The sequence below is a fragment of the Ochlerotatus camptorhynchus genome, unplaced genomic scaffold (assembly GCF_037179485.1).
Source record: "Ochlerotatus camptorhynchus isolate MF236.1 unplaced genomic scaffold, CSIRO-AGI_Acam_v1.1 ptg000171l, whole genome shotgun sequence".
Taxonomy (NCBI): Eukaryota; Metazoa; Arthropoda; class Insecta; order Diptera; family Culicidae; genus Ochlerotatus; species Ochlerotatus camptorhynchus.
In genome coordinates this window covers 1,192,114-1,208,350 of record NW_027040661.1, presented here as the reverse complement: position 1 = coordinate 1,208,350, position 16,237 = coordinate 1,192,114, and the positions used below count along the sequence as shown (strand labels likewise).

At 38.0% G+C, this 16,237-nt stretch overlaps 2 protein-coding genes across 2 annotated transcripts in view; one reads left to right on the top strand and one right to left on the bottom strand.

The window, feature by feature from the left end:
* The first annotated feature begins 8,177 nt into the window (after nucleotides 1-8,177).
* Nucleotides 8,178-8,669, top strand: LOC135701672 (uncharacterized). Its single transcript, XM_065222529.1, has one exon. It carries the CDS (start codon nucleotides 8,178-8,180, stop codon nucleotides 8,667-8,669), a length of 492 nt encoding a protein of 163 aa, XP_065078601.1.
* Nucleotides 8,670-10,567: 1,898 nt separating this feature from the next.
* The window catches only part of LOC135701664 (sortilin-related receptor-like), a 48,727-nt gene continuing 43,057 nt past the window's right edge, over nucleotides 10,568-16,237 (bottom strand). The window contains exons 12-14 of the mRNA XM_065222522.1: nucleotides 12,514-12,782; nucleotides 12,282-12,450; nucleotides 10,568-12,214 (exon numbers count right to left, since the gene is read on the bottom strand). Of these exons, the coding sequence (XP_065078594.1) occupies nucleotides 11,900-12,214; nucleotides 12,282-12,450; nucleotides 12,514-12,782 (753 nt within the window). The 3' untranslated portion in view covers nucleotides 10,568-11,899. The remainder of the gene's footprint in view (nucleotides 12,215-12,281; nucleotides 12,451-12,513; nucleotides 12,783-16,237) is intronic.

Below are 16,237 nucleotides of genomic sequence, written 5' to 3'. Positions count from 1 at the left end.
CTAATGGGTATACGGTAAAGCTATCACCTTCGAACTCCAGAGTTCAAACTTTTTGCAGTCATAAAAAAATGGTTACAGGTAGATTTTATACATAAATAATACCACTGCCAGACCACTGCCAGACAGGAGTGTGATTGTAGATACATACAGTACATACAATAAATGAACGAATGAAAAATTGCATCAGTCAAATGTGTCAAAATTAGTCTGTTTTTTTTTTATAAAATCTTTATTCTGTCTTCCTAACATATAAACATGTCTTACAAGCTAAGCTATTCTAAACTAATTACAGGCATTTATTTCTAAGAAGAATTTGAAGCTAGGCAAGGAGATCATATGTCGTTCTGTTTCCAAAATATATTGACTAAACTGAACAAATTTTCTTAGAATCATAATTTTGTCATCCCTGCTAAACTCTTCTAAGGTTGGAGCTATCAAACTGGAAAAGGTTAAGAAGCGCATTAAACGAGGATCAAATCTGTTTAGTAAATGTCTAATAAAATAGTTCCATGACTGATTGACCGAAAAACGTTTACAAAAGATATGCTCAAGATCTTCGAGGAATCCGCATGATAAGCAATTAGGGTTGTCAGCAATACCTATGCGATACAAATGAGCTCTGTGATCAATTTTCCTATTATAAAGTAAATAAAGAATAGATTTTTCATTTGAGTTCAGGTTCTTTAAGTTAATATTATTCCAGACACGTGGCCAATTGTTTTGTTCTTTAGTTTCAATAGTTGGTCTAGGCAATGATCCAATTTTATCAGAATATAGTTTTGTCATAGAAAAAGGTTGTGTTAGATCATGTTCGTAAAACAAATTCATGAAAGAAGGATACATATGTGGTAATATATTAACAGGTTTCCTAATGAGTACTGACTACTGATATTAGGCAGAATATAATTTTTCAACAAACACGTGTCGGTCGAATTAGGATTTATCCCAGGCTACTATTGTAGAAAAACGTAATTGATTGATATTGGGCGGAACGCGTCGGAATGTTTAGAAAAATAGGGCGCACGCTTGATCCGGTTTAAGATACATTGTTGACTGCTTTTGGGAACGTGATTTCATTTCAATAACTTGTTTACTTGTTTAACCATTGAACGTCGCGTGAAAGTGGAACTTAATGAAGGCATCAGTGCTTTTTCGTAACTTTTAGTTTTCGGATTAGAAAAATCATCGGTTGCAGGACAGTGTTACCGATTTATATTGGATAATCCAAAGCTATGTTGATCATTATAACATTAAATTTTGAATAACAAATGATAAGACAATCTTATTCAAATGTCGTAATAATACCTCTGACCAAGGAAAAATGATTTATATAGTTTTTATAAAAGTTGACGATACAAATACTAATGAGGAAAGGAATTCCGCATTTCCTTTTCCCAAGTCCTTTTCCTCTCCTTCCCTTCCCTTCTTCTCTTTTCAGAAAGCGAGTAATGGCGCTATAACCATATGCCATATAGGGCTAGGACAAGAGTTAGTGCTCAGGTCCCAACCGCTAGAAGAAAATGGTAGCGAGCAAGGGCGCTATAACCTAGGCGAATACAGCATTCCCTCCGTATAGGTTACGTCCGCACACCGCTCTCTGTTGTCCTTCGACTGAGGTCGGCTGGATCGATTGAGGGATGGCAGTGGGTTGGCGGTGCCGTCCACGCTTGTACGGAGGGAGGACTGTACGCTCGAACACAAGGGGTAAATACCTATGTTCCATCCCAGGAGATCGGACAACCAAGGAGTGTACATTAACTTTCTTAGCTCTGTCACTCCCAACGATTTATATAGCCTATTTTCAAATCCTGCATACAGAGCGGTTGGTACGGTATGTCCCAGCTCTTTGATTACCTGTGGATTAAATGTTAACCACTGTCTATACTTATTAAGTAGACATGGTAAACATTCACTTCCACAAAAATTAACTAAACGCTATACAGTAGGCCTGGCCGCTTTATTGTTTGTTTCACATCCTTGATGTGCAGCAGACATTAATAATGACAAGAAAAATGATAGATGTATCATTTTCCAGGATTCTTTCAAGTACTGGCTGTGTATGTGTAGACTAGACTAGACTAGACTACTTGTAATGCATGCTCGAAATTGCGATTCTATCCCCATAAAATAAAAATAAATATTGTTTGCCATTTATTCATTAGCCACATCAATGTTCCCCGCGAAAAACGCAAAAAAAATTGCATTCTGGACCGCATTGATTAGTTATCACCCACAATGATTTCATTTTTTTTCGATTTAATTATCGTCACGAGTACAATACTTTCACTACATTGTTCAATAAACAAACAGTTATGCGTGTCATGCAGGCTCCCGCAAATGACAGGTCAAACTGTCTCTGCTAGACTATGAACATAGAGGTAACTCTAGATCCAGAAGGTCTCGAAGAAACGTGCTCAACTTTTTGGCTCAGCTCTGGTACTATCTTCCGACCCAAGCTAATCGATGCATCCCTCGAAACATAGGAAAATCCACGAACCCCTCACGGCAGCTAATGCAACCCTAATAAACAAATACCATACCATACCAAACTGTTTCCTGGGTGGGTAAACTATCCCACAAATGGCGTGGATGATACCCCGAACACGTCGTTAAGCCAATACGAAACTAACGATTTTAAATTGGCTCACTGCTTGACTAGCCTATTGGTCCCAAGCAAATCGATTAACGTCTTCTTTTTCTTCTTCTTCGCATTTCAATCTTATTGCAAATCGCATAATAGCTTATTGCGTGCTCTCAACTTAATGTTCTAGATGCACTTCCACAGTTATTCATTGAGGGCTTTCACTGTTCAACAACTTTGAAAACGTTATTTAGGGTCATGTTTACATTCAAATCAGTTTCAAAAGGCATAGGATCTTCTAGTTGCACTGATTTGTATCCATTGAAACCAATATTGTTTTGTTTGTTTACGTTTTGAGAGTTGTTGAACAGGTAGATTGAGGTTAGAGCGACGCCACTGAGTCCTGAGGAGAGTTTTTGAGCACCGAATTGAGCAACGTGGATCAGTAGACAGTGATAGTGTGGAAACGGCGAAAAGGAATCAATACCGTCGGTTTTTTAAAAGTGCTTTGTTTTTGATCAACACGGAGGCTACCTGAAGTTCGTTGACCCTGAAGGAAGTCGAGCTGCTGTTTCTACTGCGCAGGTTGTTCTGGGTGCGTTGTTGTTGCTGTGTAAGCTGCCATTGCTGCCATGGAGAATTTACTTTGCTGTTTTGTTGGTGACCCGAGTAAAGTTTTCTTTTATTTATTTTGGGTAACCGATTGTGTAATCAAACAACAATATTCAGGTATGTGATTTGGAACCCTTTGTGATAAAAAAAATTGAATTGAAGTTTTAAATTGATTTTATACATTTTAAATTTTACTGCACATACATTAAATTTATATACATATTTTTGGTGTTCTTTTTTTACATTTCATTCGTAAACAAAGCATGTCTTTATCCACAACCGTTGATCTTTATGTGCCAGAATCAATCCCTTTTGCTCAATATCAAGAACAGCTTGAATTTATTTTTCAACATAACAAATCGGAGGTAGCACAATACAAGACTTCTTTTTTGACAGTTTGTGGAAACGAAGTGTATACGGAATTGAAAAAAATGTTTCCGGGGAGAGATTTCAAATCTGATGCTCTATCTTACCAGCAAATTACGGAGACCTTGCGAAAAAGGTTTGATAAATGCGACTCTGACGTAATACACAGCTTTAAGTTTTGGACAAGAAAGCAATCAAAGCATGACAAATCGGAGGACTTTGTGATTGCGGTTAAGTTGCTGGCAGAAAAATGCAATTTTGGTACGTTTAAAGAGAGAGCTATTAGAGATGTTTTGGTGATTGGTGCTTACGATCGCCAATTGCAGAAAAGACTATTTGATGAAGATGATCTGTTGAAAAAGCTGAAAAAAATATTCTTAACCATTAAATTTCTAGGAGCCGCACCTGGTACATTAAAGAGGATGATGAAAGTAGAGTTTCTGTTGTAGCGCGTTTAGGACGAAGAGATGATCACTTTCGTTCAAGGCAGCGATATAGGCGATGGAACCGTGATAGAAGTTTTTCTCCATCTAAAAGCAGAAGCAGGCAGGCAGAAGGGAGAGCAGATTTTACGATCGTCGGTTTAACAAAAAAGACAACACTTATGTGTGTTCCTTCTGCAAAAAGAGAGGTCATACAAGAAAATTTTGTTATCGTTTGAATGGTAAGGACCAAGATCAGCCGAATGTTAAATTTTTGGGATCACCTAGTAAGTCACCCAGACCCCCCACCCCAGGAAGAACAGGTGGAAATTTTAAAAGGTCTAACCAGTCGGAAGATGAAGATGAAGAACTACCCTGTTTAATGATTTCTTCAATTAATCGTGTTAATGAACCATGTTATGTTGAAGTTTTAATTGAAAATAGGAGATTTACGATGGAAGTAGACTGTGGGTCTGGCGCAAGCGTGATTTCAGAACAAATGTTTTCGAGATATTTTAAAAAGTTTGAACTTTTACCTTGCAATAAGAAGTTGGCAGTGATTGATGATAAAAGGTTGAAGGTTCTTGGAAAGATTCATGTTTGTGTACAACTAGGAAATAAAAACCATCAGCTTTATTTGGTTGTTTTGAAATGCGATAACGATTTTGTACCACTGATGGGACGAGTTTGGATGGATTTTTTCTATTAAGCTGGGTTTAGATAGGGCAAGTCAATTGATCAAGTCAGTTGAATTCAACTGACTTGAACGCAAATTGAACGTGTAAACCATGTCATTCAACTGACTTGATCAACTCACTTGAATTGAAAAAAGTTGAACCAGGCTCAACTTTTCAAGTCAATTGAATTCAACTGAGTTGATCATTTGACTTGCCTAATCTAAACCCAGCTTTACGGTTGGAGAAACATTTTTACTAGACCAAATGCAGTTGTCAATTGATGAATCTAATCTACGTTACGGTCGGCCAGTAGATGGAAATGATGTGAAAATGATAATGACGTTTTGCTAGCTGTCAAATCGTATATGGAATATTTTTTAGTACATCATCTTTTGTGGTTTTGGATTTCAAACCTAGGTATCGCATGCACTGGTGCAGTTTTGCGTAGATTCATCAATAGCATTCATAATTCATTCGAAGAAGACGTCAAGGATGAAATTCATAAGTTTCTGAAAATGTTTTCCAGATTTCGCTCAGCGGAAGAATCATCACGGCGCACAACAGATTAAGGTTTATGAAGGTTCTCGCCGGAAAGCAAACAGACGTTTAGTTTTCCATGGAGAGAACAAGCAACAAACCAGTACCAAACGAAGAAGGGAGGAAGCCCAAGTAACCATAGGCACGTTATTTCGCCTTTTTAGCTATATACGGGCCTTATGAGAACTTGCAAACACTGGTATAGCCGTTGTTCAGCTGTATATAGCCAAAAAGGCGAAATAACGTGCCTATGGTTACTTGGGAGATTTTGAAGATGACGGAGAGATCTCAGATTCTGAATCCGAGTTTTATGGTTTCCCGGCGGATTCTTTTATTTTTGGAGATCATCCCTGTGAACAGCAAGTTGAAGAGATTCAACATTCAGAAGTACCACGAAACATAAGAAAATCCAATCGAAATGTGAAAAAGAAGCTGAAGAAGGATTTCGTTTATTATTGAAATATTTTGAATTCTCATTAGAATATCGATTACCAGAAGATTACATTTAAACTTAAGGAAGGAGGAGTTGTAGTGATTTTAGTGAAGAGATTTGAGTTACGGGTTAGGTTTAGAGATAAACGAGAAAACCAGAAGTGAGTTGTCGCTAACGAATGTATAGAAGGAAAAGACGATAATATATGGGTTCAGAATTTGTACAACCATCAACGGATTAAGTGCTTTAGAATTTACTCACATCACCTCGACTCGGTACCCCTTTTTATAGTTATTTCAGTACCATGTTTTGTAGTCTGTGAAAGGGAAATCACAAATCGAGTGTCATCAAAATACTGTTGTGTTCGATAAAAATGTCGGAATCCACCGTAACAGTTCGAGTAAGAGAACATGTATGAAGAGAGAGATGAGAGTTATCGTTTTATAGCAAACGAGTTGATTGAAATAAAATCGAGTACGAATCGGTCTGTTAGTCTTGGATCGTGAAAGGTGATAGACGTGTTTTTTTTAAAGCTATAATCCGAAGTGGGGATTTGGTGGTAATACATAATAGCAGATGGTAATACTTAATAGTGGCGACGAGTGAAAACTAATATCAATTTAAAAAGTGAAATAAGCAGTAGATATTGTTAAATTTTAGTTTTGCAGCGGTTCGTGGAAGCGTGCATGTAAGGCCGTGAAGCAATTAGAAGTTTTTTTTTTGTGATGCTAATACTGCATGTGTTTGAAAAAGGTTCATATACAGATAGTCAGTGAGCTAGTTTGAATAAAGGCAGCTGACATATTCAAAGTATATTAATTAAAATAAATCAGTTTAAGAAAGTGAAAAAAAAAAACCTAAAAGATAGCAAAAGCGGCCAGTGTGGGCACGTGGTTTGTCAGCAGAATCGTAGCCATTGTAATTTGCAAAGTCTAGCTGGGTTCCCAGTGTAGTTCGCCATTTTGTAAAGCTGAACAGAAGTGTGGAAAAATAGTTGAACAAAGCATCTGAGAAGCATGGACTAAATTGAACAAAGCAAGGAGCGGCAAACAGAAAAAGAGAATAGACAGAGGTTACTGCACTGTGAGAGTGAGATATATCGGCAGCGGTAGTGTGATTGCATCGTGATTTGTTTGAGCAGAGTGGCAAATGGGTGAACATTTATCAGCGTGAGAGTTCAGCAGCGCAGTGAGAGTTGTAATCAAAGTCCGTAGTTCGGAGAGTGAGTGTTCTATAGCCAAAGTTGAGGGAGAGTATATAATAGCGTTAGTGGTGCGAGTTCCAGAGAGTTTCAGAAGGAAATATAGTAACATCGGCGAGAAGCGTTCTGTAACGCAGCAGAAGAGAATCATAACATCGGTGCGCGGCGGTAATAACAACACTGCCGCCCGAAGAAGTGTAACGCCAGAAACAGTAAGAACCTAAAAATCAAGTAAGTCGTTGCACACTTTTTTTTTCTCTTTCTTTCTTGGTTTTATTGTAGGGTGTTATTTGGTATTTTCACCGTTAACATGTCTTCGTTGATTGGAAGTGTTGACCACTATGTACGTGGCACAAGCTTTGCTAGTTACATGAAAAGAATTGACATTTTGTATCAGTTAAATAATATTGCGGTTAATAACAGGAAAAATCTATTTATAACATTGAGCGGACCCGTGATTTTCAATGAAATTGAGCTTATTTATCCGGGACAAGAAATTTCGACGATTGTTTATGCGGAAATGATAGCTAAGTTAAAGGAAAGGTTAGACAAAGCACAGCCCAATATGATGCATCGGCATAAATTTCATGCGCGTGCGCAGGGGGTGGATGAGCCTGCAGGAAATTATGTGTTAGCTTTGAAACTTCTAGCAAGTCAGTGTGGCTTTGGCGGTCATAAGGATGAGGCCATTAAGGACAAAATTGTTTTTGGATTAAGGGATCAAGATTTAAAACATAAGCTATTAATGAAAGACGATATGACCTTGGAAGAAGTAGAACAAATGGTGATTAGGAGTGAGTTAGCTAAATGTCGTGCAAAAGAGTTGGCAGAGCGTAGTGAAGAACCTAGGGAAGTAAACTCAGTGAGATATAGATTGGGGAATCAAATGCATTGGAATGATGCGAATAAAGGAGGTAGTTCAAGTGCAAGGCCCATTTTAAGAGGGTATAATAATGGTTATCGCAACAGAAGTACTAGTCAAGAACGTCAGCACGTACAATATGGAAATAATAGATATAACCGACAAAATTATTATGAAACACAGCCACACAGAAATAGTTATCCATATAACCGCAGATACCGAGATGAAAATCCTCACTTTAACGTGATTTGCAATTTCTGTAGAAAGCGAGGCCATGTAAAGCGTAACTGTTATCAGTTTAAAAACCAAAAAGTTGTTAACTTTGTGGAACCGGATCCTGAAGATATTAATAGTTATGATTTTAAACGTTTACAAATCAGAGATTCAGATAACGAAGAAGAAGATTACCCGTGCATGATGATTGCGAGTAGTCGCTTCAGTAAGCCATGTCTTGTAGAAGTGTTAGTCGAGGGCATTAGTTTAAATATGGAGATAGATTGCGGCGCAGCGATTACAGTCATCAGTTTTGATACCTACAAAAAATATTTCAAGAGTTTAGGAGTCACCAGTTGTAACAGTCGCTTGGTTGTAGTTGATGGACAACAGCTTAATATTTTTGGCGAAATAACGGTTAACGCGTCTGTGAATAATGTTCAGGATCTAGTTAAATTGATTATATTAGACAGTCCGAGAAATTTCGTTCCTCTGCTAGGCAGAAACTGGCTTGATAGATTCTATCCTAACTGGCGAAAAACTTTTGGGAATGCTATGAATATTAATGCAATGCGGAATGATCCGGAACAAAATTCGGCGCAGCAGATAGTCATGGGATTTGAAGCGGATTTGGTGCTTAGGGAGGAAAAACCAATATTTCGGAAAGCGTATGACGTGCCGTTTAAATTAAGAGAAAAAGTGATTGAACATCTGGATTCTCTTGAGAAACAAAACGTGATTACTCCAATTCAGATACAATTGTAATGCTCACCGGAACCAACTAAGGATTATCCCGAAACAAACCAGCACGAAGATTCAAATCCCTATACAAAGAGAAAAGCGAAGAAGAGAATTCTCCGAGTCTGATGAGGAGGAATTTTATGGATTTCCAGAGGTTTCAACGACTCCCAAGAATTCAGATATTGAAAGTAGGCGTTTCAAGTATGCGAGACGTAGTCCGATAGCAACGCGCAGTTATTCGCGGGAAAAGAAACAAGATGTTCAAGCAGCAGAAGATCAACGGAAATTCCAGCAAAAATTACAATAGCCGTAAATAAGAGAAGAGAATAACAAGAGAAAAGTGATACAATCAAATATGCTTCGCTAGCAAAATTACAACTTATCAGGTTTTTTGCTTAATGATTTATAAATTAATTAAATGTTATTAGTTAAATGTTATCAGAAAAACTGAGTTCAGAATTTAACTTAAATATGGACAGGAAATAATGTTGTGTAATGAGTTCGAATGTAATAAGTATAGAATTTTCATTTTGCTTCTATGTAAGAAAGATTATGAATATTATTGTCAAGACTAAAGGAGGAAGGATTGTTGTGTTCGATAAAAATGTCGGAATCCACCGTGACAGTTCGAGTAAGAGAACATGATGAGAGTTATCGTTTTATAGCAAACGAGTTGATTGAAATAAAATCGAGTACGAATCGGTCTGTTAGTCTTGGATCGTGAAAGGTGATAGACGTGTTTTTTTTAAAGCTATAATCCGAAGTGGGGATTTGGTGGTAATACATAATAGCAGATGGTAATACTTAATAAATACATGGCGTGTTAAAAGATTGAGAACGTGAGAGTAAATTTTCTCTCTTAAATTTGATTTTTTTTTTGGCTCTCTGGGGACTGGTAGTAAAGCGGGTAAAACTGTATGGGAAAAATCATTTTTATTTAATTTATTTCTTTAGGCTGTGCATCGAAAGTGAATTATTCTCACTTCTCTCAATTTCTATATGGGGATTTTTATCACATCCTACCAGTGGAACAGCGTCATCTCTGTGGAAAATGGCCGGACGATATGATTAATTCGTCGTAAAGATGCAAGTTGTCTTTTCTCTCACTATATTTCTAATAAAAATGTTAATAAGCGTTAAAGACTAAAAGTGTATTTTATTGAATTGTTATATCTCGAAACAATAATTAACACATGATCCAAGGATGAATAATCTGCAGCTAGTTAAAACACCTTCTTAAAGAAGTTGATTTTCTTTGTTATCAGATAGTATTAAAATAATCGATTATTTCGATTAATCGACTATTTCATGTAGATTAATCGATGTCGATTACTATCAATAAAAAAAAAGTAATCGATTAGTAAATAATCTATTAGTTGGGAAAATCGGACATCACTCGTGTACAAAGCTAGAAAATAATAAGTGATTCTTTCTGCAAAATTCTCACTCAGCTTACTCAGCAGAATGCAATTGAAAATGGCTCAGCATGCGAAAAATAATAGGTGACACTAAAAATCATTCATGTAACGCTCAGCTGTCTGTTTTGCTTAATTCTACGTTCATCGAAGAACATAGAAGTAATCAGAATAAGAACGAAATCAGCGTGACTCGCACAAGCTACTGCTCGTTTCTGATGTTGCATGCGTGTGAGTGAGTAGTAAATGCATAATGAAACGATTTTTCCCAAGCTTGATCACCAAATTGTTGCTTCCAACGGCGATGGCAATAACACCGACCAAGCAGCAGGCAATGAACAAACCGCACCGAAAAAAAAGCCTCTGATGTGATCGATAGCGAGTGGTACAAACGTTTGCCGGTTTCGACAACAGCTGAGAGCGAACTGATGCGAGAGCACCTCAGCACGTAGTTTTCAGTTTACTCAAAGGGCTATGATACAAAAAATAACAATATTCCTTTTGCGGTTTTTGTTTCAATTTCATGTTTATGATCACGTCACTTCTTTGATGCAAACTATCAGTATGTATCAAGTATTGTTACATTACTATCAATATGATGTTATAAGTTATTCCTTCGCTACTTATCTTTACTTTCTCCCTTTTTGGAACGACTCACTATAATTAAAGAAAACAACCAGATTAAATAGCAGGAAGATTTGCGTAGGAAAACCAAAATGGAACTTTTTCTTTACCATGTTTCACTCGTAGTTCTTACATCTTATACTTTCATTGTTTCACACTCAATTATACACAAAAAATCACGAGGAAAAACACAGTCCAAACATTTGCGTATACCCTTCATTTGTTTATTTCGCTCATCATGTTATAGTAACTTATTGTTATTTTTTATCATTATTTACTATCATTAATCTTTGTCTTTACTGTTTTCTTCCATTTTAGCACATTTTTACGAAACCCTAAAGGTTCGATTTATCGACTTTAAACAGAATTGCTTTTCCTCGGAAACATTGCTACCCTTGTTAAAGCTACTTGAGATAAAGAACAAAACTTATTCTGTGATGTTCCTGAAACATGTTTGGTTTGAATATGTGAATGTCGATCAAAGTACATCCATACAAATGCCGTGGAATATTTGCGGACATATGTAATACCCATCGGAAATCGTAAAATGTACTTTACACTCATCTGAATGGAGGATGTGTGCCTACTTATCTTGTCAACAGAAGCCTCCTGTCAGCGTATCTGTTTTCAGTAAAGCTGGTTTTCAATGGTCGTTATTTGTTTTTCTTTCAATCGCGCTGTATCGTATCAAACTACACAATCACTACAAATGTTTTGAGTGTTAATATCTTCTTCTTTTTTCTCGACTAATACATACACATATAAATTTTACTATTTACTATTTTACTCTCTGTCACTTTATGTACCTATCTCTTTCATTCATATGATCTCAATCTCGCGTTGCAAATAGTCTTAGTTTGTTAATATTATTTACTGTATATGTTACAAGAAATCTTTTATACAAGAAAAACAATTTCAAAAAATGTACAATAGAACTAATTAAATAAACCTATCAAAATAAAATCAACATAAATACACAATTACTAGTCTTTTGTTTTTAGGACTTTAAACTTCGTTACTATTTAAAAAGTTATATGCAATGTTCACAGACAAAACGAGCCCAGCCTAAACTTAACCAGACTCGTGTTTAATAGTTCGTTCCTAGTTATTTAACTTATTACGAATTTCTTTCCTTCTTCAACTAAATGAGCAGAAAGTTGCACAAGCGTTTCAGTAATTTTTTCCTCTAGTTTCCGCCCCAGGAAGTTTTTCTACTTATGCGATAACAAGCGGTTCATCATCGGAGAAGCTTCGAGGCACCTCCTGATGTTCGTGTTCATCGTCATCCAAGCTGTCACCAATACGTGTAGCACCCGTCCGTGTGTCGTAATGTGAATTAGCAAATCGACTGAACGAAGTCTGCAACCGTCGATGCCTTTGCACCACATACACTACGGTCACGGCTAGCACCATCGCTATTATCGTAGGCACTATCCACAACCAGGCAGATGATATTGATGACTCCTGTACTAGACCTTGGAAATCATGCTTGGCTAAATATTCCATTTCGACAATGTCGGAATAGTATCCCTGGGAATAGAAAAGAAATGTATGGTTTTAGTTATAGGAACCCTAAACTACAAACAAAAAATATTACATCGACTGTCTTCAATCTCACTCCAACGGTGAACATGCTATCCGTTAACAGCCCGGCTAGACGTTCTGGATTTAGGAGTATTGGTGGTTCCTTGCTGTCTAACGTCACCAAAGGTGGAATGGTTTTATTAACACCTTTGCCTTCATATACCACTGCTTGATAGGTGAATCTGTGAGGAAAATTAAGTCTTTAGAATAGGCAATTCCGAAAAATCTTCAATGCAATTTCTTACGAAACATCCTTAAATTCGTTTACTGGCTTCCAGTTAACAACGTAACTCCCGTTGATTCCTAGATATACCTTCAATCGCGAAGGTGCAGGTAATGGATGCGAGTAGGCAAACGTAGATACCTGCTGGGCATTTGGAACGTTCGTCGAAACGGAAATCTCGTAGGTAGCACCTAGTGGTATACTACGGAACACATGCTCCAGAGTTTTATTAACCGACGCTGGCACATTCACCGACGATGTTATATTTTTCGTAAGTTCGCGAACGGAGATCTGTAAATAAAACATTCGATTACGTTAACGGACTATCTTAAGAATAATCAAAACGTCTTCCTGGTATCATATCTGAGCAATGAAAAAAAAAATGACAACTACTTCTAAACAATGTGATGCTTACCACTCTATTATATTACCCTGAACGGAAAAGTTATAAAGAAAACAGTGCTGTAAATTATCAAAATCAATTGTACATTTTTGATGAAAATGAGAAAAACAGTTATCCGCTATCAAAAGGGTCATTCTTCGAATGGGCGATATCAGTTGCTTAATGGATCGTTCTCATTTGAGAAATGCTTGATATCATTCAATTAAGTGTAACTACACATAAACAGAGCTCTGGTCGACATTCCAGCGAAAAAGTTAAGTTAACCTGACACCAACCTGACTTCTACTAAACCCCAATCCGATATTGACCCAACATTGACCCGACATAAACCCAAAATTGACCCGACATTGGGTCGACACCGACATTAAATTTGCCTTACATTGATCCAACATCGGATCGACTTGTCTGTTCAGGACCATTTTGCTGGGTTTCTTCCATGCTCCACTGGCGTATATCAAATGATCTTCTTTTATTTAACGTCGGTCTCTGTTCCGCAATCTAGTGCCAATCACCGACGGACATCGATTGCCATCCATTGACGGCAATCGAATGTGTAGGAAGGCAGCTTCCACACCTGTGAAGGATATCGCACCCATTCAAACACACATGAATCGGGACCAACGGCTTTACTTCCTGTCTCAGAAAAATCCCACCGAACTCGGCTGAGATTGAACCCAGACCCATTGGGGTGAGAAAGCAGTTACGCTTACCACTACACCACCGGCGCCGGCTACGACAACGATTGGTTATGTATTTTCATCGGTTTTTCAATAATACGCTCTCACATATCGCAACAATACAATCGGACGTGAAAATCTCTATGGGGGTAAGCTCCAACTTGGATTGACTTTTAATACCGACCCTGTTTGGATGATCTGCAAAATATTTGCTTAGAGTCGTGTTGATTAACTCTGATGTCGATATCAAAGCAGCCGGACATCTTGATCGAGATTTAATACGGGAGTAATAAAAATACCGGTTGGCGCTTACTACCATTAATGTACCATTTGAATAAGATTGGATGTAAAATTTGTTTAGTATTAATATTATAATTGTTTACCAATAGTAACATCATTCACTGGCAGTCAGACTGCCAGTACAGTCCGATTTCTTCACTCGCTCGCTTTCGCTAGTGTTCGCTCTTTTTTTTGCGTTAAGTAGTAGTGACGCTTCATTTGACCCTGACATGGGGAAAAAATCGAGAGTGCCTGTCAGAAAACAACGCCGCCGAAAACCAATCGGCAGCAAGGAAACTTGCTGTTGGCGAACAATCGCTATGCCGTCCTGGAGCAGGGCGACGTATCGAAAATTAAAAAGGAGAAATTACCGCTGTTCTTTGTGATGGGAAATTTACTGTTACATCGATAAACGTCTCCAATACACCATCCGCCTGTGCAAGGAAGGCTACAAGCTGATGGTTCCGGTGATGAACCACTACAAGGCCGTTGAGACTGAGACGTTGCTAAAGCAAGAAAACGTGGAGTACTTCTCTCATGACATCGAGGCCAACAAGCCGCACAAGGTCGTTTAACGTGAACTTTCGACACGGAAAACAACCCTTTGTCGGAAGAACTGAAGACAAATGAACTCAAACCGGTACAGCTCTACAAGATGGCTCGTCATGACACCTCTCGTAAGTAGCGTAAACAGCTATATATGGGAAATTTGGAGAAAAAATCAACATGCCTGAAGGATCTCCAGAACATTCGGACCCAGTTCCACATTGTGGTGAAATGGGAACGCTAGCCACTAGGTCCACTGTAACGTCACCCAATGCACGAAGTGCTTGCTGTTCGGAAGCAGAACTAAAAAATTTCACATGGACAGTTGGTGCTACAAATGTGACAAAAAAAACACAACTCTCGCAGATCCCAAATGCGCCAACTGTAGGGCAACACACCGGACTACATACAAGAAAGACCTGTTAGAAACGAGCGGAATTTATTGCAATCCGAAAAAAAGATCCCGGAGAAGAACTTTCCTGCCATCGTCGAACGGCGTTCCGCTTCCGATTAACAACCGACAGGCTGCATGGGGTCCGTCATCTGCTGGGGTGGTCACTCCTCCGATAAACTCGAGTCAGCAAACTTTTAGGGCAACCACCGAAGTACCTCCCTCGCCTCCGGGGCTATTCTGGCGTCACAATCACCACCGAACTAAAACACTACTGCTCTGATCACAGCGTTGTACTACCCAGCTTGCCATCGTTTGCGTACCTGTAAAACCCGATACGACCAGATTTACACTCTATACACTTAGAAAAAATCACCGACTTCGGTAATTCATTTACTGAATTCTCAACAGCTGAACTAATCGAGAACATTACCAAAAAATCTGTAAACTGGATCAGCAAAATTAGCTGTCAAATTTACCGAACGATCGGTAACGTTTACCAATGTGCATTGCTTGATTTGTAGTCGACTTTACCGGAGAAGTGTAATTTTGAGAACGATATGCAAATCGAAAATTACCGAGAGATCTGTAATTTTTTAAAAAGGTAACCGACTCAACTGTATGTAATTTGCTTTAATATTGTTTCAATGTGGCGGTCACTGCAACCCATGCAAAATTTTGGCTGCAGTCGTGATCAATGTGTTATAGCGAATTCGTTTATTATTCAGTTCCAACCTGGATCGGGTATCAGGATTGGGTCTGCTTGTTTTCTGACAAACGTCAGTTTGCTCGTTTGTTTTTAAAACCTAGCTCAGGTTGAGGTTCGCACTGACAAAAAGTTCGGTTTCGCTATTAGTGTTGCAAATTGTTTGAAGTTTTTGCAGGAAGGATTCGGCGCTACACTGAAAACAGAGAAGCATTGGATGAAGATTCCAAATGCTGTTTTCAGATCGTCGCCAACGGGAATGGAACTTGGACCGACAGAAAAAAAAAACAGACAACAACATCGGCCATCTGTAATCGGTATTTAGATAACGGAAATTAATTTACTTACGGAAAATATCTACGATTCGCTCATGTTGGTGTTGCATAACAGCCTCCATAATTTCACCTTTTTATTTTTCACAAGCACGAACATTTTTAAAGTCGATCGAAAATCACAATATGGTGGATTTGACGTTTACCAAGACCGTTACCGAACTCAGTAATGGAACGCTTTGTTTACCGAAACATCAGTTAAATATTTCACCGAAGTCAGTGATGAAACTGATTTATAGATCTGCCGGTTTCGTTTACAGTTTTCAGTAATACAGCGAGAAAATACCGAAACATCTGTAATTTTTAGCATTACCGATCTAAGACGATAATTTTTTTTACTGAACTCATGGTTTCTGTTTAAGTGTGTAGATTTTTTCGTCATTGAATATAGCCTCTGAAGTGTTAAAGATAG

Bases quoted from the DNA above. Each gene is read 5' to 3' on its own strand.
- LOC135701672 (XM_065222529.1), top strand. From the start codon at position 8,178: ATGGAGATAGATTGCGGCGCAGCGATTACAGTCATCAGTTTTGATACC.